The sequence below is a fragment of the Ambystoma mexicanum genome, chromosome 10 (genome assembly GCF_040938575.1).
Source record: "Ambystoma mexicanum isolate Mex_15411 chromosome 10, UKY_AmexF1_1, whole genome shotgun sequence".
Classification (NCBI taxonomy): domain Eukaryota; kingdom Metazoa; phylum Chordata; class Amphibia; order Caudata; family Ambystomatidae; genus Ambystoma; species Ambystoma mexicanum.
The window spans coordinates 724455002-724479134 of record NC_090932.1 but is presented as its reverse complement, the minus strand read 5'-3'; the positions used below and the strand labels follow the sequence as shown (position 1 = coordinate 724479134).

At 47.6% G+C, this 24133-nt stretch overlaps 1 protein-coding gene across 3 annotated transcripts in view; it reads left to right on the top strand.

Moving 5' to 3' along the window:
- The window catches only part of HLTF (helicase like transcription factor), a 1760895-nt gene that overhangs the window by 1436006 nt on the left and 300756 nt on the right, over positions 1–24133 (top strand). For all 3 annotated transcript variants that reach the window (XM_069618321.1, XM_069618322.1, XM_069618323.1), the window contains one exon: positions 10787–10965. In XM_069618321.1, coding sequence (XP_069474422.1) covers positions 10787–10965 — 179 coding nt within the window. The remainder of the gene's footprint in view (positions 1–10786; positions 10966–24133) is intronic.

The window sequence follows — 24133 nt, the reverse complement described above, 5'->3', positions numbered from 1 at the left end:
GCTTTGGGAGTCTGTCAAAGATGTGGAATAAGTTGGAGGACACAATCCATTCGAAGAATAAGTTACTTACCAACTGGTAACGTTCATTCGATTGGATGTTCCTCCAACTTATTCCACATCGCCATCCCAGCCTGCCCCTCTGGAGAATTTCATATACGATTGCAGCTTAAGTTTCCGCAAGGTTATGTGCAGTCAAGGAGGAATTGGATTGTTGCAAAACGTTATGGGGAAAAACATAAACTGAGGCTACTGGTGCTCTGCGTCCTATTTATAACATCTGGTGATGTCGACCTCGACGGAGGCCTTAGAGGGACATCGACCAAACGCCATTGACGCAGGACGCCCTCTGCCGAAAGAGTTTCCGAAGTACACAGCTGTGTACATTACATTTCAAAGATGTGGAATACGTTGGAGGAACATCCAATCGAAAGAACGTTACCAGTTGGTAAGTAACTTGTTCTTCTCTCTCGGCAGCAGTTTCCCGGTGCCTTGCTCGCCTGTCTCCCGGGGTCTCGCTTTGATGATCCTCGCCTGTTCGAATGTCGCATGCTCTGCGGCTAGTCTAGACTTTGCCCCTTCTTGGTGCGATAAATACTGCCTCTCCTCCTCTCCTCATCTTAGTTGTGTGCAAGACTCTTAAAGGGACATCCTCTTTTACATTCTCTGATGGTTTTGCTTCAGAATTACCTACAGCCACATAAAAGGATGTTGCATTCTTCTTCCGAGTAGGCAGTACCATATATGCTGATAGTGTCTGATCCAGGGAGGTCCTCACAGGAACTGGAGTCCTTGTCCCCTAAGGGGGAGTCACTCCCAGTGAGGTCCTCTTTGGAGATTAAAAGTGGGAAGCGGTGGTTAAACAGTCCAGATAAGGTTCCCAGGAAGGAAGGAGCAGCCAAAGCAGGCATGGAGAAGCAGCAGGCCGCGGAAGGCCTTAGAAGGATGCCCAGCACGCAGAATGCATACAGGAGCACAGATGAGAGACAACAGTCTCACTATATCTTGCCTAGACTGAATCTCAAAATCGGCTTGTAACAGATGGCCTGAACGAAGCACAAAGTTTTCAGGACTTTTCACAGATTTTATTAATAGAATCACAGTGGTATGGTGGTTCTTGGAGTAAGGTTTAGGAGAAGGCAGATAAAAAGATGCACCAGCTGGAAAAAGGGTATGGGAAGTGGTACAAGTGCTGCCCCCCTCTCTCTCAACTCCATGTGGGATTCCCCAGCTAGCCCAGGCATTCGTAATCCCAGGTTAGTGCTAATTCTCGGTAACCCCTACTGCCTGAAGCTGATATAAAATACAGGTGCGTTCTTTAAGTGCAGGCTAACTAACTCCCTCAGGGATCTTCTACCTAACCCTACTCTAGCAATGGTTGGTGCTAGAGGGTGGGCTATACATGCCTCCTGATCTTAATGCCCCCTTCTCTTTACTACTCTACTCCTCCCTCCCTACTCTCCTCCGTTCTACCAGCTCCACCTACCGTCTCTTAACCACAACTCTTTACCTACCATGCTACCATGAGTCTTGCAGCTCTACTCCTATCACAACTAATTAAACTCAGAGATATGGTGCCTTGCTCACCCCTCTCGCTATTCAAGCAACCCAGGAATATGGTGCCCTGCTAACCAATTTCGCTATACAAGTAACCCATGTATATGGTACCCTGCCCACCCCTTCACAATTTCCGCTCTCACTGCTCTCATCCCCGCCTCTCCCCGCTTCCCTAAAATATCCCACTGGCTTGCACCCCTCTTCTACATCCTCCCGATTCGCCTCACTTTCTAATGACAATCACTCCCTCTCATTACTAGCTCCCACACTATGTTCAGTCTTTCTCTATCACTCCCAACTCCTCAACTCCCCCTCCCTACACTGTAATCTACACACCACTGATGCCACTCACTCTTTCTCTCTTTCAAATACCTCACCTGCTCATAATCCGCCTCTCCAACACTTTTCTCTGCCGTCCGTCCTCCGCCTGGTCTTTTGGTCTTTCTCCAACTTCACCTGCGACCTCACCCACACAACCGCTCCTCTGCTGCTTATATAGTGCAGGACTTTGTTTGCAGGGACTGCTTCACCCCTCACGCCCCCACCATTGGTTGCAGTTCTCGGCTGATTTCCTGCACCAATCAGTGCCTGCCTTTTCCCTAGGAGGAGAGCTACACAGCTGGTAAGCTTTAAAAACCCTTCTAAGCCCCTCCTCATTTTACAGCACAGTACTACAAGCAGTTTGATATTTCTCTGCCATTCTGTTGGCTGAAAGTTTGATTTTCTGCATTGCTGCTGAGATTTCTGCTTTGACAGGCTGTTGGTCTTTGTTGGGACATGGTGCCGTATCACAGTCTGCTTGAATGGCTGCAGTTCTGGTTTTCCAGTTGTATGGCTCTGGTCCGGGGTTTCATGGCTGAACAAAGAACTTGTGTGTGTTTGAACTATTGGGAAAGCCCAGTGAAGGGCCAGCTGCAGAGTGGTCAGATGCAGAGGGAACACCCATTCGAAGGACTCTAGCTGGCCACTTTGTTGAAACTACAAGTACCAGAAGGCCCTAGGAGAAGCCAGTGTGAGGTGTCGGAGTGCTCCTACAAGGGTCACAACAAATCCCTTCTACAATCGAAAGTCTCTGACCAGTTGCCAAGGAAAGCTAGGGGAAGGGAACCCCGCTTTATGACGATAGAATCATGAACTGTTTTGGAATGGCTATGTGATCCCGACGGTGGGATGCCAAGGGGAAAGCAAACGAGAGTGAATCCCGCGTTGTTATAAAGCAAAGTGAACTGTTTATTTGACAAGAGTGGACCCGGCCGATGGTAGTCCACAGTGAATGGTACGTTTTAAATGAAAGGCTGTAGTGAACCCAACGGAGTGAGGCCTGCGTAGCACGAAGGATTGGAGCCTGGCAAAGGGGGATCCTAAGGCAAAGAGTAATCGCCCGTGAAGATTTGTGGAAGGAACTTTTTGTTTTGTTATGGCACATCAGGTCCTCTGAGGCAAGAGACTTTGTGTGAAAGAGACTTGGCCACAGAAGGCCCTGATATTTTGAAAACTAACTGCAACCTCATGCTGACGAGGCCCAGGAGTGCGCTGTGCTCAAGAGTCCCGCCTTGTCGCGTGCTAAAAACCTGGAGATGGGAGACCCCAGCCATGCCATGCTGACTTATCATTCGGTGAACACTTCTTTCTTTTCTTGTGAACATTATCCCACAGTATTTTGTAACTTCGAGGTAAGGATTGGCAATATTTATTTATATATAGATTTTTTTTTAGTATAGGCCCTTTTTATTTGACAAGATGCCACTAGGACTGCCTTATTATTATTGTTTGATGGTTGTAGCTTGCTCCCGTCTTAGATTTAGATTAGGCGTTTATCTCACCCATTATATAGTTTAATAAACACCCTTGAACTGTGATCACTTGTGTCTGTCTTTACTGTTGCCACCATGAGTTCCTCAAAGTACTGACGCAAAGAAGCCAACAGAAGTCATAGTGATTATAGCCACAGCACAAAGGAAGGACATTCCTTGGAAACCGTGGAAGCCCAACCAGTGTGTCATAAAGAATGGAGGTTCAAGAGAACCACGAAGTGAGACTTGGGAGTTTGAAACCGGCCATATCGAGGAGGCTGGGAAACCGAGGGAGAAGCTGCCTTGCCTGTCAAAAAGCAGCTATGGAGAAGGGACAGCCGCACACTGTCCGACCAGCATGGCGAAGGAAATCTGTAATAGTACCTGGAGGGACGCTCAAGAAGGGCCACCGGAGAGGCCAATCCTTAGCGTGTCGGGTAGGCGATATGCCAATAACAGACCTGAGGAGGTCTGTTCATGGGAGGGGAACCCCGATCAACCGACCAAAGGAGCAAGGTGGTTGCTTGGAACGGAACTGAAGGGAAAACCCTTGGTATAGCTGGGTGAAAACGAGAAGGTGAGGGAGGCGTGCAGAAAGGGAGGGAAGGAACCGAACAAGCAGCTATCGTACTAGGCCTGACGACATTTCAGATAGAGCTGGAGGGGGCGGGGGGATCATACTAGGTCAGGGACAATTCTGATAGAGTAAATGCATAGAAGAAAGTAAGGGAGGAGATAGGAAGGGAGAAAGGGAGGAAAGGGGGAGGAGCAGATAACAAAGAGTAAGCAGTGAAGGGAGTGGAGAAACAAGAGGAGAGAGCGAATACAAATGCAGAGGTCAGTGGTAATACATAATGTTGCGAGAGAACAGCAATGCCTGCCAGGAATCAAGATGGGAACAACATGATACAGGGCAACGATGAGTACAGAAGCAGCATGAGTGGAGAAAGGGTGACACACTGTGAGTCAATGAAGTCCAAATATCAAAGCCAGGCATAGGGGACAGAAGGTGGTGTATCAGAATGTATCAGCTCCGACTCCTGCAGAGGTAAGTGGAAGGGTGGTGGGGGGGGGCAGAGGGCTGGATCGGGGGTACACAGAGCATCAAGGGGGGACCCAAGGGTGGTGGTGACAAGGAGCACGACTGCCATCATGAAGGGAGGGGTGAGGGGGACAAGGGACACAAAGGCAAAAACAAGAGGGGAGGGGGTGACAAGGAGCAACAACGGGCATTACGAGGGTTGGGGGGTCACAAGCTGTACAACGGGTATCTCGAGGGGGTGTGGGGGGGGTGACAAGGTGCAACAACGGGCATCACGAAGGGAGGGTGGGATGACAAGGTGCAACAAAGGGCATCACAAGGTGGGGTGACAAGGAGCAACAGCAGGCATCACGAGGGGGGTGACAAGGTGAAACACAGGCATCACAAAGGGGTCGGGGGTGACAAGGAGCAACGGGCATCACAGGGGGGTGAGGGGGGAGACCAGGAGCAACAACAGGCATCGTGATGGGGTGGGGGTAACAAGGAGCAACAGCAGGCAGCACGGGGGGTGGGGTGACAAGGTGCAACACAGACATCACAGGGGGGGACAAGGAGCAAAAACAGGCATTGCAAAGGGTGTGGGGAGTAACAAAGAGCAACAACGGGCATAGCACGAGGGCTAGGGGTGACGAGGAGCAACAACAGGCATCACGAAGGGTGGAGGGGGGTGACAAGAAGCAACAATGGGCAGCACGTGGGGTGGGCGTTCCGGTGGCGGACAGAGGAGCAGACAAGGGGCCCCTTTGTGGGCCTTAGATGCTGTGGTCGGCTTCAGTCTCCCTCTTGCAGCCATTGGCCAAGGCAACCAATCGGAGAAGGAGGCAGAAGCTGGCCCAGAGAAGGAAAAAGAATTCTGAATGCGTAACGGCCATCTTGGAGGGCCTGCAGGCAGGGAGGCAGAAGGCATAAAAAAAGCATTTGATGAGAAACCCCAAGTGGGTAGTGTGCGGAGCGCAACATGCTGGCCACACCAGACCAAAGAAAAGCAGGCACGGTCAAATAGTGCAATTACAGACCAAAAGAAGGTTGCTCGCCGCAGCAATAAAAATGTCACACAATGTCGGATTCCTTACCCCAGACAATGCGCAGCAAAGGAGGAAGTCCGGCGCGGTTGAGGGTGCTGGAGAGCAGATGGAAAGGGCTCCATCTGGATGAGAAGGGAGGATAGAATGGAAGTGGATGGAGGCGGGCCCCCGTTGTGGGCCTTAGATGGTGTGGCCGGCTCCTGCCTCCGGGTTGCAGCCATTGACTTAAGGGGCGAAGGCAACCAATGGGAGAGGGAGGCAGGAGCTGGCCCAGAGAAGGAAAAACATTTCTGAACAACGAGGAACGGCCATCTTGGAGGGCATGCAGGCAGGGAGGCAGAAGGCATAAACAAAGCATATGATGAAAAACCCCAAGTAGGTAGTGCGCGGAGCGCAACATGCTGGCCACACCAGGCCAAGGAAAAGCAGGTATGATCAAATAGTGCAAATACAGACCAAAAGAAGGTTGCTCGCCGCAGCAATAAAAATGTCATACAATGTCTGATTCCTTACTCCCAGCAATGCGCAGCAAAGGTGGAAGTCCGGCGTGATGGAGGGTGCTGGGGAGTAGAGGGAAGGGGCTCCGTCTGGATCAGAAGAGAGGATATAATAGAAGTGGATGGACTTAACTCTTTGCCATTCAATTTTAGGGGCTTTGTTCAGGTGAATTGGCTACCTTGAAGGCACATTGGGCTACTAGGATGGTCAATCAACTTCCAGCCCTGGCAAAGTCTCCCTAGGGCAAATATGGGGGACTTGGAAAGTATCCGTGTCCAGGGAGCATTATGGGCTATCATAGTGCCATATACTTAACAATCGAGATAGAGGGAGGAGGTCTTCAGCAGAAGTCTCTCTGACCTCCAGAATAAATCACAAAACCCCCAAAATAAAGGGGAAAACGTTTTAGTTATAGGTACCCCATAAAATTTTAATTCTGGCCTTACAGTTGTGTTGGCTGAAAGGGAGTTGGCCAAGGCCCATTTCGAGACCTGATGCTATTTTTGGACATTAGAACTGGCCTGATTATGTTCAAGGGCTTCACCCCCCCCCCCAACCTTAAAGCTATGTTTTCACTTCCTGATTTAACCTAGGCCTTTCTGCTTGCTTAGTGTTGGAATTACAAGCCGGAAAACTCCAGTAAACCTGTGAAGCTGTCTGTTTGGTCATGGCTTTGAATTGTTGCAAATTTGTTTCCTTAAAGGGGAAATCTTTTTCCTTTTCCAGGTGCTTAGGTCTGGCTAGGATGTTTTATATCTTTCTAAGAGTGTTCGCCCAGTAGGAAGGGCCATCTTCAAGGGTCCTTTGCTGTGGGTGTCGGTAGAGGTGGTGTGGCTGTAAGTGCTCCTGTAATTGCCCCATTGGTAGTCAAAAGGGTCTGTAGGAGTGGTGGGCTGTGATGCCCTCATCACTGCTCCCCCCTACCCACTTGTTGGATATGTATGTATGTTTGTAGGAGGGGTCGTGCTACTATGCAGACCTTCCAGGATTTTGCGGCATGAAATGGCAAATTTTGCGGCATGAAATGGCACATTTTGCGGCACAAACCTTTATTTATTGCGGCATTTTTGCGGGAAATTTTGTATTAACTGGAGGGTGTAAGATTGCCACATTGCAGGAAATAGGCTGAGTGCAAGGCTACAAGAGAGCCAGGGTATCATTATTATGTATCGTTTGTATTCATTTAATAGGAAGAGTCCCAGATGTCTCTGGCTTGGCAGAACAGTGTTTGATTTGGCTACATTTCTGGTTTAATGTTCATGCCTATTTAATAGTATTAACTAAATTGATAATTATCAATTGTAATGCTGAAAATATTCCCCTTCTATGTTCTCCAATCCCCCAAACACCCACACACCTCTCTCACCAACACACATCTCACCAACTCTCCATCAAAACTTGCATTCCTTAACCTCTCACTCTGTCATACAAATACTCACGTGCTATGTCACACTGTCAAGTCACAATTTGCACCGCCCAGCCCCTGCCACACTCCAAATCATACTCCCAATCATACTCCCAACTCACACCTTTACACTCTACAATTCCTCCCGCAATATGCAGTCCTTCATTCTTTTGTGCTGTTTCTGCATCTTGCATCCTTTCTACCATTCTGTCGCACTCTTCCCTCATCCTTTTTCCCAATCTGCAGCTCGCTGCCTCTTTCTGGCCAACCGCTTCCTCTCTGCTTTCTGGCTCACTGACCACAAGCTCCCTCTACTTTCTGTACCTCTGCTCGCTCTCGGACTTCTGGCCCACCGCATCACTGCTTCCTCTGCTCTCTTGTGCAGCACTTCCTCCTCTGACCCACTGCTCTCCCTCTGTTTTCTTGCCTAACGCTTTGCATCACTCTCCCTCTCCCTCTCTCTCATAGTGTAACAATTTTTTAAATGTTTTTTTTAATGTACATTTTGAACCAGTTCTTCAAATAATGGGGCATTTTAAAAAAGAACAGAGGATATGACATTTTTAGACAACCCATTTATGGAAATGAGCAGGTCACCTTATTCACAAAGGCGACCGGCGCATTTCCACAGGCTTTAGCCAATTGCCTTCAATGGTGTTCTGGGTTGTTTGACCGAAGTGTAATTATTTGCAGCGGAATTGCTGCGAATTGATTTGCACTTCAGCCAAACAACCCAAAATGTAACTTTCACCTCCACCCGACCCCCTCCCCAACTTAACTGCTTGGTCGCTGCCACTTCCCCTGCAACCTTGCAGTGCCAGATCCATCCCTATAACGCGGGTCGGATCCGACTCCGCAGGGTCCCTTTTTCGTTATTTTCTTTTTTTTCTGTCCCCGCCTCTAATTTTGAGGAGAAAGGGGAACACACTTCTGCAACTACCCTAGACCAAAAATACTGAACGTGGGGAGCGGGTGACACCCCCGCAACACATGTTCAGTATTTATAAAAATCGATCTAATAGTACTGGACGAAATAGGTCAAATTGTAACATTAGATAGATTTTTGTCATCAAAATGGGCAGTACTTTGAATAGAATCGCTCTCCCACAGTGTTCTGCAAGCTCCCAGCGCTTTTCACAGGCACAGGCCCTCCAGGTTCCTGCCGCTGTAAAATGCGACCCAAAAAATGCATTTTTATCCTGTTTAAGGAACAGAAATGCAAGCGACACAGCAGCGGTTCATACCTTAAAAGAAATGTATGACCGGGTTAGGAAAGACCCTGTCATGCAGTGGCAGCTTTACATCCCATGCTCGTAGGGTTGCCTACAATTTCTGCACATTTAAAAGTGCATCTTGCTTGGAAATGAGGAATGCGCTTTTAAACTGGCAGAAACGCCAGTTTTTTTTATTAAAGAGGTGAAAAAGGCCATCTGAATGGGCGCGCATATAAAATGTGCCCATTCATGTGTCCCTTGTGGATTGGGCTGCACTTTTTTGGTGCGCAAGTGATGAGATGTGTTAGCGCATTTCTTGTGTAAAAAAAAGTTGAGAACCTGGCACCCTGAGTATTATTTTTTTTAAAACAGTAATTTTTGCAGATTACTTAAAAAAAAATGTATTTTTTTTTTTTAAAGAGACTGTTTTTGCACAAAACTGTCGTTTTCGCGGCATTTGGCGCAAAACGGTCGTTTTCGTGGCATTTTGCAGGATCACAAAATCGCTATAAACTGGAGGGTATGACTATGACTGCTTAGTACAGAGGCCCAGTTGGTGTGGTCTGGAGCGCTCCCCTTTTCTCCAGGCAGAGAATCCACTAGCTCGGGCACCCCCAGCCCCTTTGATCACCCCACTCTCAGTGCCCAAGCTTAGGCCAGGGGACCTAGTGATTTTCACTGTATGTTAGACGTACTTTGGCTGAAGATCCTCGTTGTTTAGTAAACTCAGTAAATAAGCAGTTTTTGCTTTAAAGTACTCCCTTGAACTCAGAGTAAAGGGTACAAGGCGTTCCAGGTAGTCTATAGTTTTGCTTCCTCTACATGATCCAGCTTTGCCCTCCAACTTCCTCTGTATATATATATATATGTCGTGAGATACAAAGTGCCATATTTGCATATTGGGGCCTTAGATGGCTGCATTAACAGCTAAAACCAATAGTTTATTCAAAGTATGTGCTAAATGCTGAAAGTAATGTGTTGATAGCGCCCACATGAAGCATTAGGGAGCTACAAGGAATGTGCAAGCCTAAAACGGGTGGAAGGTTACATTATGCATTGTGCATAGAAAGGCAGGGCCGAGGCCCCAGTTTGGTAGCTAATAGAGACCTGTATTTGAGTGTTTGGAGCATTATGGCACCTATATAGCGCTTAAATAGCCAATCTTTGAAGCGCTATAGACACTAAGCTAGCAGAGTGCAGACCTGGTAAAGCTTGCTCACTAGGGGTTAATTGATTTCAGCTTCTCCTATAATATTCTGTTTTTGCAACCGTGGCTCTGCCCTGTGTTGTAAAAAAAATCCTCTTTCCCTGAGAAGGCCCAGTACTGCCATATACTCACTGATAACAAACATTCCTGTGCTTTTGCAGATGGGCTCCAAGTAGGGAGGGGCAGAGACGGGAGCGTGTTGAAATTTACTGAGCTGGGTTTTTTCCATAAGTAAACTTGTTTTTTGCGCGACGAAGGTTCTGGAACTGTGCGTCATGCTGATTGACGGCACGAGAGCACAAAAGGTGCACACACCCAGAACTGAGTGGGAGATCCATCCGCGGACTTGCTTCGACCAAGAGTGAGTGCCCGGAACATGATGAGGCCTTGTGCGGCACCTTGCAGCGCTGTTATCTGAAGGGGCTGGCAGCAGCTCGCTTGAGACAACCAGGATCTCCTAGTGCTGTGAAGATACCATTCAAGGGGCGTAAGACTGTTTTTCTCTAAGTTTTGTGATTTCTCTAACTGACATTTCCATCATTGCTAAATTGCTGCTATAGTTACTGTTATGTTATATTATGCTATATGTCTAATAAATGCTAAATTTATACTGAAGGTGTCATTTCTCACACATGAGTACATTGCTCAGCACGTGCAGACCTGTAAATGGGTGATTTATGCTAATAAGGGCTGGTCCCAGGGAGCAATTACCCCTTTTCAAGACAATATACTATGGGCATAGGACAGTGCCACAAGTAGCCTGGTGCTGTATGTGCCGGTGGCACGGAAGAACTGGAGCTCATGCATACCATGCTCTCAATTCTTCTTTCAGAGTTCCTGCTGGGCAACACATGTTGTGTGATCAGAACATCTTGAATATGTGAGGAGTCACGCTATGGACAACCAGTAATGTGTGCCCTTATGGTTAATGGCTATTACTTTTTCAATCACAGAAATGCAATTGTTTATTTTTTGCCCTGTTAGATGGGTATCTTTCCGTTTTAAATTTCTGATTTGCAAATGTATTTGTTATTCTGAACCCAAATAGGTGATTCCACTCCAGAAGAATTACGTGAGAGACTGGTTAATAAGATGAAGGTGGTTTTAAGCTCCGGCTCAGATGAAGAATGTGCAATTTGTTTGGATTCTCTGAATTTTCCTGTAATCACACACTGTGCTCATGTTTTCTGCAAGCCTTGCATTTGTCAAGTAATTCATAGTGAGCAGGTTAGTGGTTGAATTAGTCTACAGTATATATCTACTCTGCTTGTATAAAATGATGCTGCTGTACTTATTATTTTCTTCTCTGAAACATGAAAAGAATGAATTGAAACAAAAATTGTTTTATATTGAATGGCATTTCTCCCAATGTGTCAATAAACTAGTTCCAACTTCTCCAGATTGGGGTCTGGCATGGATAGACCTGCTCATGAATATTCTCCGCCGTCAGGCTGGGAATCCTTGGTAAAAGAAAAAACAGTTTCACTTTCCCTTAAACAATGTATTCTTCCTCTAAACCAAATCACTGTCCTCTGGATCATACTGCCCCCATTCAATGACCGTCCTCTCCGTAAGCCCCTCCTCTGGCACCCATCTTCGGATTTTGCTCTCTGAGCTATGTGTGTGTTTTGTCAGTGAAGTGCCGTGCCCCTCAAGGGCGAAGATCCATCAAAGATTCTACAAGGCCTCTTGGGCCTGCTTCGCGCTCTCCGACCATTACAGAGGAGGAGGAAAGGTGCCTCTTCAGGCCCTGCACTAAATGCGGGCTACGGAAGGTGTTTGTGGAGGACAAGTACCTGCTATGCCTCTACTGCCTGCACCCAGACCACAAGGAAGTAGAGTGCGAGATATGCCTCGGTTTCTCCAAGAAAACGATGGACAGGCATAGTAGGCTGGCGGAATGGCTTAACGACAAGGCCTCTGACCCGTGCTCCGAGCAGGGTCATGCCCCACCCAGGACCAGCCAGTCCGAGGAGCAGGCTTCTAAGTCCTTTGGGGACGCCTCATCCCTGGGGGCCCAAGATAAGGCCAAGAGCCGCAAGTCTGAGTCGACCGTGTTCGCCGCGGTGGCGGGGTCCCAAAGTGGATAGGGTGCGATCAACATCACCTTTTGCCTCCATTGCCAGCCTGCTATCAAGCTCCTCTTCAAAGAGGAAGTCATCTATCCCAGCTAAACTTTGTGAGAAGTCAGAGAAGCTGCAGACGGAGAAGACGCGCAGCCCAAGCAGGCTCAACCGGCACAGGCGAAGACCTTGTTGGCAGCCCTGTCAATGACTACTACCATGGCAGCTGCGGCCGGTGAACCTACGAGGGTAGTTCCCACGGCTCAGTGTCCCTGCCCCCAAGGCGTGACACCGCTGCAGTGACTTTGGCAAAGTCTGCTGCAGGCACGTCAGAAGGGGTGAAACCGGACAGGCCCTGTTTCAAGTCCCTCGGGAGAGGGGGGGGGCAAAACAGCCCTCCCAGGCCGACCTTGGCAGTCTCGTCAACGGACGACGAAGATCAAGAGTCCTTACATACGGTCCACAAGGATTGAAGAGGACGACGACGGCGCAGTACCTAGTTTTCCTGTTCTGCCTTCTCAGCCGAGGGATATTTCCTTGGATATTCTGTCGACTCTACTCACCTTGGTGTCAGAGATCCAGATAAGGATGCCTCTGGTTCCGGTACTTGTGACCCCCCCCTGCCCCCCAAGGTCCCCGATCAGCGAAGAAGAGGAAGCGTCATCCAACACCCCCATTGCAGCCTCCTCACCACGTTGGGTCTCTTCTCCCCAAGCAGACAACGACACGGGTACAGGGATGGATACGGCCACAACGACAGGTGATGACGAAGACATTGTCGCAGCGGAGGGTGAATCGCCACATTCGGATGCTCCACATAGGGTGTCCCCACTGGACGAAGTGGGATCGTTCCACCCCATGATCACCAGGGCCTCTGAGCTATTGCAGCTGGTGCCTGATGTCGCAGACACAGGGTTTCGGCAAATGGGGCACAGTGTCTGCCTTTGTCGACAAGGTTGGATGAAAGCCACGAATTTCCATCAGGAGGTCCAAGCGAAGGTGCTGGACATGCCCTTCGGTGGAGAGAATCGGTTTGGGAAGGCTGTCAAAGAGTCCCTCCAGGTCATCAAGACGGATACAGAGACGGGCCGTTGCCTGGGCACTCTTTCGCAGCACCGCTAGTCTTATCGCTCCTCCAGGGGAAAGTCGAGCAGGTCTTTATAAGAGTTCTCCTCATCGTACAACAGCCTTCCAGATCCTCAACTCAAACCTACAGAGGCCGTTCCCAGGCCTACGGTAGCGGAGGACAGCGTCGCCCGCAGGGCAGGACGCTGGCGCCGAAGCAAGCCTTAATGGACTGGGTCGTCAGGCCCCCACTCGTGCACACCAGTTGGAGGCCGGCTGACTAGGTTAGTCTCTCCCCCAAGGACACATCCTGGAGTTCCATTGCAGGTGTCCGCAGATCCGTCCAGTTCCCCATCAGGAGCAGCACATCCCACAGCTTCTGGAAGAGGTACGAGCTATGCTGCAAAAAGGGGTGATGGAGGTTGTTCCCCAGCGACTCTGAAGCTCTGAAGTCTATTCCAGATACTTTCTAGTCAGAAAGAAGACAGTGGGCTGGAGGTCCATCCTAGACCTACGACGTCTGAACAAATACCTAAAGTCACAAAAGTTCAGGATGGTCACGTTGTACCACGTGCTCGACCAACTGGAAAAAGGAGACTTCCTGACCTCGTTGGACCTGGAAGACGCCCATGTCCACGTCCCCATTCACAAGAAACATTGGATGTTTCGTAGTGCAGGGGACAGCACTACCAGTTGAAGGCCCTACCTTTCGGCTTGAAGTTGGCCCCCAGAGTGTTCACGAAATGCCTGGCACCAGTGGCAGCCCATCTGCGTCTACAGGGCATACACGTCTACCTGTACCTGGATGACTGGCTGATTTACGCATGCTCGCGGGAGCTGGCCGTCCGACACACAGACGACCGTCCGGCTACTGACAGATGTGGGATTCTCTGTCATCTATCCGAAGTCCTGCTTAACACCATCGCAGAACATGCTGGTCCTAGATGCCAGACTTAATATGATAACTTGCCTGGCGTTGACCTCATAGAAGAAGCTAGCAGCCATTCAAGGAAAGGTGCAATGGCTGTCGTCAACGAAGACTGCCACCGTGCGGGCCATCAAGTCGTTACTGGGCATGATGTTGTCCTGCATCTACATAGTCTGTCTCTGCAGGTTGCAGATGCAACCTCTTCAGGAATTCCTCGACACCCACTGGATACAGGTGTCCGGAAGCTTCACGGACAATATCTTTCATCGAAGAGTTCAGTTGGGCGATAACATCGTTTCAAACCACCCCCCTCCCATAGCAGGAGACGTTCACCACAGACACACCTGTGGCTACCGGAGGAGAAGGATCTTCATATCAACATCTTGGAGCTACGGCCAGTGTTCTGGGCCCTCAAGTCGTTCCTCCCGTCTTGGAAAGGCAAGGTTGTGAGGATCTTCATGGACAACACCACCACCCTGTTTTACATCAGGAAGCAGGGGGGGCACTCGATCCCCGGCGCTCTCCAAGGAAGCGCAGGACTTGTGGCACTGGGCCGTCAGACAGGGGGATGTTCCTCATCCCTCTGTACCTGGCGGGAGCCAAGAGCACCATCGCAGACACCCTCAGTAGGGAACTGCGCTCCTGCCACGACTGGGAGCTTTGTCAGGAGCAGGTGGACCGCCTATTCTTCAAATGGGGCAGACCCCAGTTCGATCCGTTTGCGACTGCAACAAACTCCAAATGCCAGAAGTTTGCCAGCAGATTCCCAGGTGAGGAGCCTGGGGGTCGCGTTCTCCTACCCGTGGAAAGGGCTGTTTCTGAACGCTTTTCCTCTGTTCCCTCTCCTGCTATGAGTCATCAAAACAGTCGGACAGTGTCAATGCAAGATGATACTCATCGCCCCAGCGTGGCCCGAGGCAGATTTGTTATCCAGACTATCTCAGCCTGTCAGCATCACCTCAGGTCATGCTACCAGTGGTTCTGGATCTTCTCACCAGAGGAGGAGGCGCAATCCTTCATCACAACCCAGGATCGTTGAACCTGAGGGCATGACTCCTGCAGCCCTAGAGTTTAGAGGGTATGAGTTTCCAGCAGATTGCAGGGAGGTCCTCGCCAAGACCAGGGCGTCGTCGACCTTGAAGTGCTACGGTCACAAGAGGAAGCGTTTCGCTACGTGCTGCTGGTCAGGGAAGATTACCCCTCTGAGAGTCATGGCCCCACAGATCCTTCAGTACTTGCTATCATTGCCAAGGCCGGACTGGCGCATGCCTCCATCAAGGTACATCTCCACCCGGTCACCAGGAACATCTTCACTTTGGTCCCACTGACTCGGCAAGGAGTTTCTGAAAGAACTTTACAGATCTTTCCCACCGGTGGTTCTGACGAGGCTCCCTTTGCGTCTTTGCATCAAGCCCCACTCAAGTTTCTCTTGTGGAAAGTTGCTTTCCTTCTGGCCATCACCTCTGCCAGAAGGGTAGCTGAGATCCAGGCCCTATCCTGCAAGCAACCATACCTGACTTTCCACAAATCGAGGGTGGCGCTTTGTATGCTCCCCTCTTTTATGCTGAATATTCCGTCGAAAGTCCACCTCAACGAGCCTTTGGTGTTACCTGTTTTTTTCCCCCCAAAACCTTTGTCGCTGGCGGAAAGGGCCCTGCACTCTCTGGACGGTGCTCGTGTCCTGAAGTTCTACGTGACGAGCACGAAGAGTTCTCGGAAGACTTCACAACTGTTCGTGAACCTTGGTCCTGTGAACCATGGGAAGGCCCTGTCCAAGGCTTCCATTTCAAGGTGGCTCACCGGTTGCATCACGCACTGTCATTGGTTGGGTGAGCAGACTGCTGCCCGGCCATCGAGAGCCCACTCCACCAGAGATACCACTGCGACAACGGCGTCCTTGTCTGGTGTTCCCCTGCTGGACATCTGCAGGGCTGCTACGTGGAGGTCCATGCACACCTTCACAAAGTTCTACTGCTTCGACAGGGATTCCAGAGAGGAATCCAGAGTCGGCCAAGCAGTGCTACGCAACCTGTATGCTTGAAGTGAGCCTATTCCAGAGGTAAGAGTAATTGCTTCTGTTGAGCTTTGCCACTTCCTTGTGTTGTTGTGTAATGTTGTACTGCTATGTATTTGTTATTCATGAGCATGTGAATCCATACCAGACCCCATGCAGGAGAAGGTTCAAGTTACTTACCTGTAACTATTGTTCTCCAACATGGGTCTGGCAGGGAGTCACATGCAAACCCTCCCTCCGACCCCTATGCGGTTCTTCTTGGTCATACTGCCACTTTACGTACTTATCAAATCTGAAGATGGCTGCCATAGGATGGGCTTGGGGAGAGGACTGTCATTGGATTGGGGTAGTATGACCAAGAGGACAGTGATTGGTTTAGCAGAGAAATACAGTTTTTAAGTGAAAGTATAGAAAGTTTTTCTTTTACAGAGGATTCCCAGCCTGACAAAAGGGAATATTCATGAGCATGTGAATCCATGCCAGGTCCATGCTGGAGAACAATAGTTACAGGTAAGTAACTTAAACCTTATCCTGACATATTAAATAAAACAACTAATTATTTGCGTGTCATAGGATTCCTTAATTGATTACTCCAGATATTATTGTCTTGTTTGGTATCCTTAACTTAGTAAAGTGCGGCATAAATTGAATTTATTTTGGATACCTTTCTGTCAACAGTTGAAATATCCCTTAACACGGTCTGGATTCAGCAAGTTTTTCATAGCTAATAGGCAGAGTTGCACAGCTCTGAGCCAACTTAGTCTTTGTAGCCCCTGGCACCAGAAGTATTATTCACAGTACATAAGCAAGACCACACAGCATCCGTTTTTACGCATACAGATGCTAAGGGGTTGGGGAGTACAACAACTCTATTTTTCCAGTTCATTCTCTGTAGATCTTTTAGGAGGAAATTAACATTGCAGTACTATCAATGACAATGTACTGAACATTTATATTACCTCTCTTCCCAAACCACCTTTTTAATAGTTATACTTTCTAAAATGCCAATACACTAAGGACAGATGTGTACCCAATCTTCAGGTTGAAATGATGCCATCTGTAGTGACAAACTAGAGCCTGGAGTCCCCAGGATTTAAAATCTCCAAAGCATGATTTCTAATGGATTCCTTCCTCACATAGATTAGTCATTGTAGAACTGCCCTCCAAGTGCAAGTCTGTTTTGGGAAACAAACCTTGTGAGCCACCCAGGGGCATGCTGCATCTGTTACTCTTGTAGTTGGCTCCTTTTTCTTCCTGCGTCTTGGGCGGCATATATGGAGCAGGCTGTGTTCTGTGAATGTTTCTGTGCACTGGGTAAGGGTCAGGTTTGCAAGTAGCAGCAGTTGTCTTCCTCTGGCAGGTAGAGGGAGTGGGCCTAATGCTGTTTTTCAACATGATGAACAACATCACCTTATGAAGCCAATGTCTGTCAGGTAATTTCTCTGTATGACTTGCTCCCATCCCACCACTGTCTTCTAAACAACCCCCGTCCATGTCACCCTTGGTTGCCCTCCTGCAGAAGGAAATCTCAATGCTTGTGGCAAAGACTGCAATATAATCTATGCCCACCTCCAAGGGGGAGGTTTATTTGTATTTCAATTATTTTATTCCAAGTTATTTTTGTGCTTAATATAGACTGAGCTGTGCGACCCATTCTAGATCTGCTACTTCTGAACTTGTCAGGTTGCCTATTTGTATATGCTGACACATCCCAAGAACAAAGTACCAGAGGTCCATGGTTGGCAATACCTGTACTCAAACCACAGTTTTCACCCAGCTTCTGTATGTAGTTTCTGCTCATCTTGTGCGGCAATTGTTTTCTCTCTTTTCCTTCGAAGCAACTGGTTAATTCAAGCATGCTCTCTGGAGCTTGTGCCTGCCCACTGGTACAACACATGTCATCTGCTGCAGAGATAGGGTTCTTCTTCAACTTCAAAAAGTCCCAGGTCACATCATCCCTCTTCTCCATTTCATGGAAGCAGTATACAGGTTCTTTTTATCAGAGGAAATTTGTTTTCAATATCATAGTTCAGCTTTTCCAATAACATCCGCTCCGTACCCACACCATATCCTACATCCGCTCAACATCCTACAATGGCTGAACACCATCGCCCACTACATCCGCTCAGCACCCTACTTCTGTTTGAGACCATCGCGCCCTGCATATTTTTAACACCCTAAATCTATTCGACAGCATGCATCCGTTCTACTCTATCAACCACTCGCATAACGTACCTTCGCACCACAACCTATATCCGCTCCACGCACTCTTCCGCTCCACGCACTCTTCCGCTCCACGCACTCTTCCGCTCTACACAGTCCTCTGTTCTGCACAGTCATCCGCTCAACACGCTTCATCCAGTATACCGACTTTATCCACTCACTTTGGTCATTTATCCTGCATTATCGGTTCATCCTATGTCACTTGTCGTACGCACTCCATCCGTTCCGTGCTCTCCATCTGTCTCATGCACCACACCCGTCTCATGTACTCCACTCATCTATTCTGTACTTTCCATTTATGCCATGCACTTATACATTCCATGCCATCTGTCTGTGTACTCACCAGTCTCCTGTATTAATCTTCGATCCTCTTCATTTTATTTATGATAAGGGTTTTAGTTTGTCTTGAATATATTGAGGTCTAGTTTTTTGCAGTGTTCGGTGAGAAATGGACAAGGTTTTGAAGGTCACCCTTCGGCAACCGGAAGCCAGTGCAGAGTTTTGAGGGCTGGGGAGATGTGGTCTCTCGGGCAGAGCGCTAGTAGCAGTTTGGCTGCAGCGTTTTGTGCTCTTTGCAGTTTATTCAATTGGTATGCGTGGACTCAGAGGTAGAGGGGGTTCGCGTAGTCCAGTCTTGATATAACAATTGATTGGACCGCCAAGAGCCTGTTGGGAAATGAGGTATGGAAAGATGCACCTAAGAGTTTTACGGTGGTAGTGGCAGGACTTTGAGACGTTGTTGACTTGGCGCAAGAGTTTTAGGTCAGAGTCTAGGGTGCATCCAATGTTTTTTACTGAATTAGAGGGAGTCGGTGAGTTGCCCATGGCAGATGGCCAGGGTAGTGGGTGTGGAAGAAGTTCGGAGTTGCCACATACCATGATTTTGGTTTTGGAGGGCTTTAGCAAGAGGTGGTTTGTGGTCATCCAGAGCTCTGTCGAGGAGGCAGGCAGCGAGGTCGGGAGTTGGGTTTTGAGTTCAGGATTTTTAGAATTAGTTGAGTGTCATCATCGTAGTTGTAACACAGGATGTTGTGTGAACGAATTATTCGTGGCAGGGTGGCCATGTAGAGATTGAACAAGAGGGCTGATAGACATACTCCTTGCGGGACCCGTGTCGACTGGTCGGGCTTGGGAGGAATAGGTGGAGAGTAGCGTTATTTGGAACTTAACTTTGAGGAACAAAGCTATCCATTCGAGAGCGGTTCCACGAATTCCTAGAGAGTGGAGGCGATCAAGGAGGATTGAGTGATTGATTGTGTAGAAGGGGGCGGATAGGTCAAGAAGGATTAACGCGGCGCATCCTGCAGAGTCTGCCGTGTTTTTAAGGTCATCCCAGATTGAGGTTAGGGTGGTTTCAGTTCCGTGACGGGCTCTGAAACCTGATTGTGCGGGGTCTAGGAGATTGTTGGCTTCGACAAAGGCATTTAGTTGGGAGTAGGCGGTTTGGTCGATGAGTTTGGCAAGGAACCTGGTGTTTGAGAAGGGGCGGTAGTTTTTTGGGCTTGAAAGCGTCGAGGGAAGATTCTTTTATTAGAGGTTTGACATGAACAGTTTTGAATGCGTCAGGAAAAATTCCTGAGGAAAGGGAGTCCTTTATGATGGATCTTGCATGTTCTCCTGCACAGGTAGAAGCAAACATTTCTTTGAGGGTTGTGGCCGGGCAAGGGTCTAGCGGAGAGCCGGATGGTTTGCGGGCAGAGAGAAGTTTGAGAAATTGGTCGGGGGATATTGAACTAAAGGAGTCGAACGTTGGTTGGGTATTGGTCAGAGGCGGTGGGTTTGCCGGTATGGGGGGGAGGATTGCCTGGTGAGTGTAAGAGAGCTAGTTTGTTGGTTAGAGTGTTTGTTCTTTCGAGTGCTGTGGTGTAAAAGTGGAGAGAGTGAGTCGCACAGTGATTGTGAGGGGGTCGAGACGGTGGTAGTGCATGATGGTTTGGTGAATTCGGAGATTTTGTGAAGTTTTTTTGCTGGGGTTTTTACAGTTTAGGATTCGGGAGTTGTAATGGACTTTTTTGCTTTCGGGATTTCGGCCTTGTACTGATAAAGGTGCCAAGCCAAGGTGGATCTGCTCAGGGGGTTTTGTCTTTCCGCCATTTGCGTTCTAGGTATTTATACAGTTTAGTGGTCTTCAATTCAGATGTGAACCATCTAGAGAACAGGCCACGGCGGGCTGATGGTTTGCACGAGGGTTTGAGCCGCATTAGTGGGGAGTATGTTCGTCACTTTCTGTTATGCAGCGCATTTCATTATTGCTAGCTGTGTAGGAAGCGCTAGTGCTGATAACAATTGTACTATCAGAGTACCATGTTGAAATTTGGTTCCGTGTGATGTCAAGAATCCCCTTTCAGCCCATAATTGCCCAAAATTATGTACCACTCCAAATGCGTGCTGACTGTCAGTATAGATGTTTACGCTAAGCCCTTTAGAAAGTTTGCATGCTCTGGTCAATGCAACAATCTCTGCTGCCTGGGTGTTTTTATGCGGTATCTTTCTGCTCTCAGCGATAGTCTCTAATGTAGTAATCGGATAGGCGACAGAGGAAGTACTATCAGGTAACTTAAAACAGGAACCATCACAAAATAGTTCCCCATCTGGAGACTTCAAAGGTGTATTGCTGAAATTAGTTCTGCCTTTCTTTTGTCTCCTGTTCTGTAACATATAGGCAATCATGGGACATGACATTAGTGCGATCTTCCTCTTGTGGAGACGACAAAAGTTCAACCGGATTCAAGGTACAGCATCTCTTAATTTGGATGTGCGGTGCAAATAAAAACAACTCGTATCTTGTTAATCGAGCAGAAGTGAGATTCTGAGTCTGTGTTCTGGTTAGTAGAACATCAACAGAGTGAGGTACCATCATGGTTATAGAGTGACCTAAAACCATACCCTCACTTTGTTTCACTGATGCAGCAGCCGCAGCTCTGAAACATTTTGGCAAAGCGCATGCAAAAGGGTCTAACATGGAAGAAAAATAGCCGCATAGTCTGCTCTTTCCCCCATGTTACTGTGTCATAATTTGGTGTGCCTAATACTGGTGCTGAACACAACGCAGCTTTGAATAGACCAAAAGCATTCTGGCAATCTATGTCCCATGGCAAAGGCAAAGAAACATCCTTCTTTGTCAATGCCAGCATAGGTTTGAACAAAAGCAAAACATTTGGGATCTCCTGTCTACAATAAGAAGCCATGCCAATAAAGGTTCTGACTTCCTTCTGTGCATTTGGAACAGACATGTCAGAGATGCTTTGTATACGTTCAGGTGTCAGACGCTTCCCTCCTTTGACAGGAGATAGCCTAAATAGGCAACCTCCTGTCAACAATACTGAAATTTCTTCAGCGAAGCCTTGTGACCATGCGCAGCTAAATGAATAAGCCATAAAATAGTACCCTCCTTGCAAGTGTCCTCAGAGTTCGCGGCAATGAGTAGTTCGTCAATGTACTGCAGCAACATGCAGGTTGACAGCAACTCAAGCATGTCAAGGTGTTCTTTCAATGCCCTACTATATATGCTCGGACTTTCAGTATAACCATGAGGAACTTGTGTAAATGAACGTCCTCTTAAGGTAAACGCAAACAGGTACCTTCTATCTACGTGTACAGGAATGCTAAAGAAAGTATACTTCAAATCAGTGACACTAAAATGTGTGGCCGTAGCCGGAATCATAGTTAAAATGGTCGTAACATCAGGCACAATCAGAAACTGTGGCGCAACAATCTTGTTATCCGCACGCAAATCAATTATGAAACGATATGGTAAAGCATTGTCTGCTTTCTTATATACGGGTAGAATCGGGCTATTACACACACACTTTCAGAAATATCTTCAATCATACCTCGATGTATACAATCCAAAACCATACATTTAATGCATGCTCACCTTCTACTGATATTTTGTACTGTTGAATACGTGGCAGCGTAATACCGGATTTCAAAATTATCCATACCGGTTCAACGTTAAGGATCCCAACATTATCATTCACCGCCCATAAGTGTGTGGGTACCTTACTGAACTCACTCAGCAAAGAAATAGACAAGAATTGTGAAGCGAAAGTTTGTTGGGGAGGGATCATCAAATACACTCCATCTGGAGAACAATAAATCACAGCATTCAATTTCTTCAACAAATTTAATCCCAACATGTTTTAGCTGCAATTCGTTGTCAGCAAGAATGGACATGAATCAGTAAATGGCCCTAATGTAATCGGTACAGGTCAAGAGACAGGACTAACCACTGGCGTACCGGAGAACCCTACAGAAACATTACTCTGCCCTGGCAGTGGATTATCTGGAACACGCATATGGTCAATAGAACATTTCTGTGCTGCAGCATCTACTATAAAGATATGCTGCCTATTCCACACCTTCATTTCAACATAGGGCCCCTTCTGATTAATGGGAATAGGTATCGGTTCCAGACCCTGCTTTGGGCTGTCCTAGCTAAACAACACATCGTCAGATGTAAAATCGTCAGTGAAATAGGCGTGGGTAGGATTATCGAAGACATTCCCACTACACTCATTCTGTGGCTGTCCTCCCTTGCTACCCACATTCGTATCTTGTGGTTGACTCTGCTGATTCTGTGTAAATTGGTATCTACTAGGACCTGCAATGCCGGGGCGACCCCTCCATCGCCTCCCGTTCGTTCCATATGTGTTATTTGTTCGCTGTTGCAGGGACGGACACTGTGCCCTCCAATGGCCTTCCTGTCTGCAATAAGCACACTGTTTCATGGGTGGAGAGCCCATTTGTGCTCCCATTTGCGGCGCAAACTGACCCCTTGGTTGCGTGTGCCCGCCCCTCGATCCTCGTGCTATTTGCTGTGAAAGGACTCTAGTTTTCAAATCACCCTTTTTCTTTTTCACTTTCGTCTTCTCTGTATTCACCCTGTTTTCATAATACTGGGCCATATGTAACACTTGGATTGCGATTTTGCTTGCCATGCACTTTCAGATGTCATGATCTGAGTTTGAATGTCAGGCAATAAACCTTGTACAAATTTGTCAATAAATAATCTCTTTCCCGGTTCCATACTCAAATCTTGCCTACTAAAATCTGAAAACGCTTGTTCAAACCTGTTGAAAAACTCAGTTGCACCATCGGTTTTTCCTTGCTTGCATGCGGTCAGTTTATCCCATATAATCCTTTTCTCAGGTACCAAGGTTTTCAGTTTGGTTACTATATTATTGGGCAACATTAATATAACCTGAGATCGTTTGTCGCCTGATGTCCTAGCCCCATCAGCTTGTGTTCGGGGCATCCCAAGTATCGAACAAAATGCAAGGTAACACTTGCACACCAATTTTCAATTAGGATTCCACGAAACATGGATAATTGTTATTCAAAAAGTAGGTTAGTAATATATAAGGTGCAGGGGGAGAATGGCTCCGCCTTGGTATCCCAAGTATCGCCCATACCTGCTTGATCACACAGTTCTAATCTGCTTCCATAAATCTGCATCCAGGATCACGGGGAACAATAAGTTGATATCCCCTAAGGTGAAAACTGACAAATTCAACACTGATTCTATCTCTTTGTAGAACCCTGTAGGATTCTTCCTAATGTTTGGACTAGACTATTTATAGTATTCACTTCCTGTCTCGAAAACGGAATGTGAACAAACTGTGAAATATAATGTGCTGGAATAGTGGAAGCAGGTATTTGTCCCGCAGCTGGAAACTCTTTCGGTACCAATGTCGGATGAACCTCTCTCATAGGCAATTGTACAGTAGGAAGTTATGAACGTTTGTTAAGCAAGAGAGCAATTTCTAGTGACAAAGAAGTTAACGCGGTGTCAGGTGAAAATGCTCTTTTATAAATCACTATCATATCCACAGGACAACACAAGTTTCTCTTCATTTGTATTTATTTGTTTATATAGCGCTTTACACCAAAGCACTATATAATGCATTCATGCATTTATCTTGTTAATACTCAACCATCACGTGTAATTTTTCGCTGCATAGCTGGTGTATACTGACTGAATGTATCATGCACTTCAATAGGAGAAATGGAAACATCTGAAATCCATTTAAGCGTGTCCCTCGTGCAAATGCGCATTTCAAAGGGATTGTGTCCTCCGACGTATTCCTTATCTTTGATATC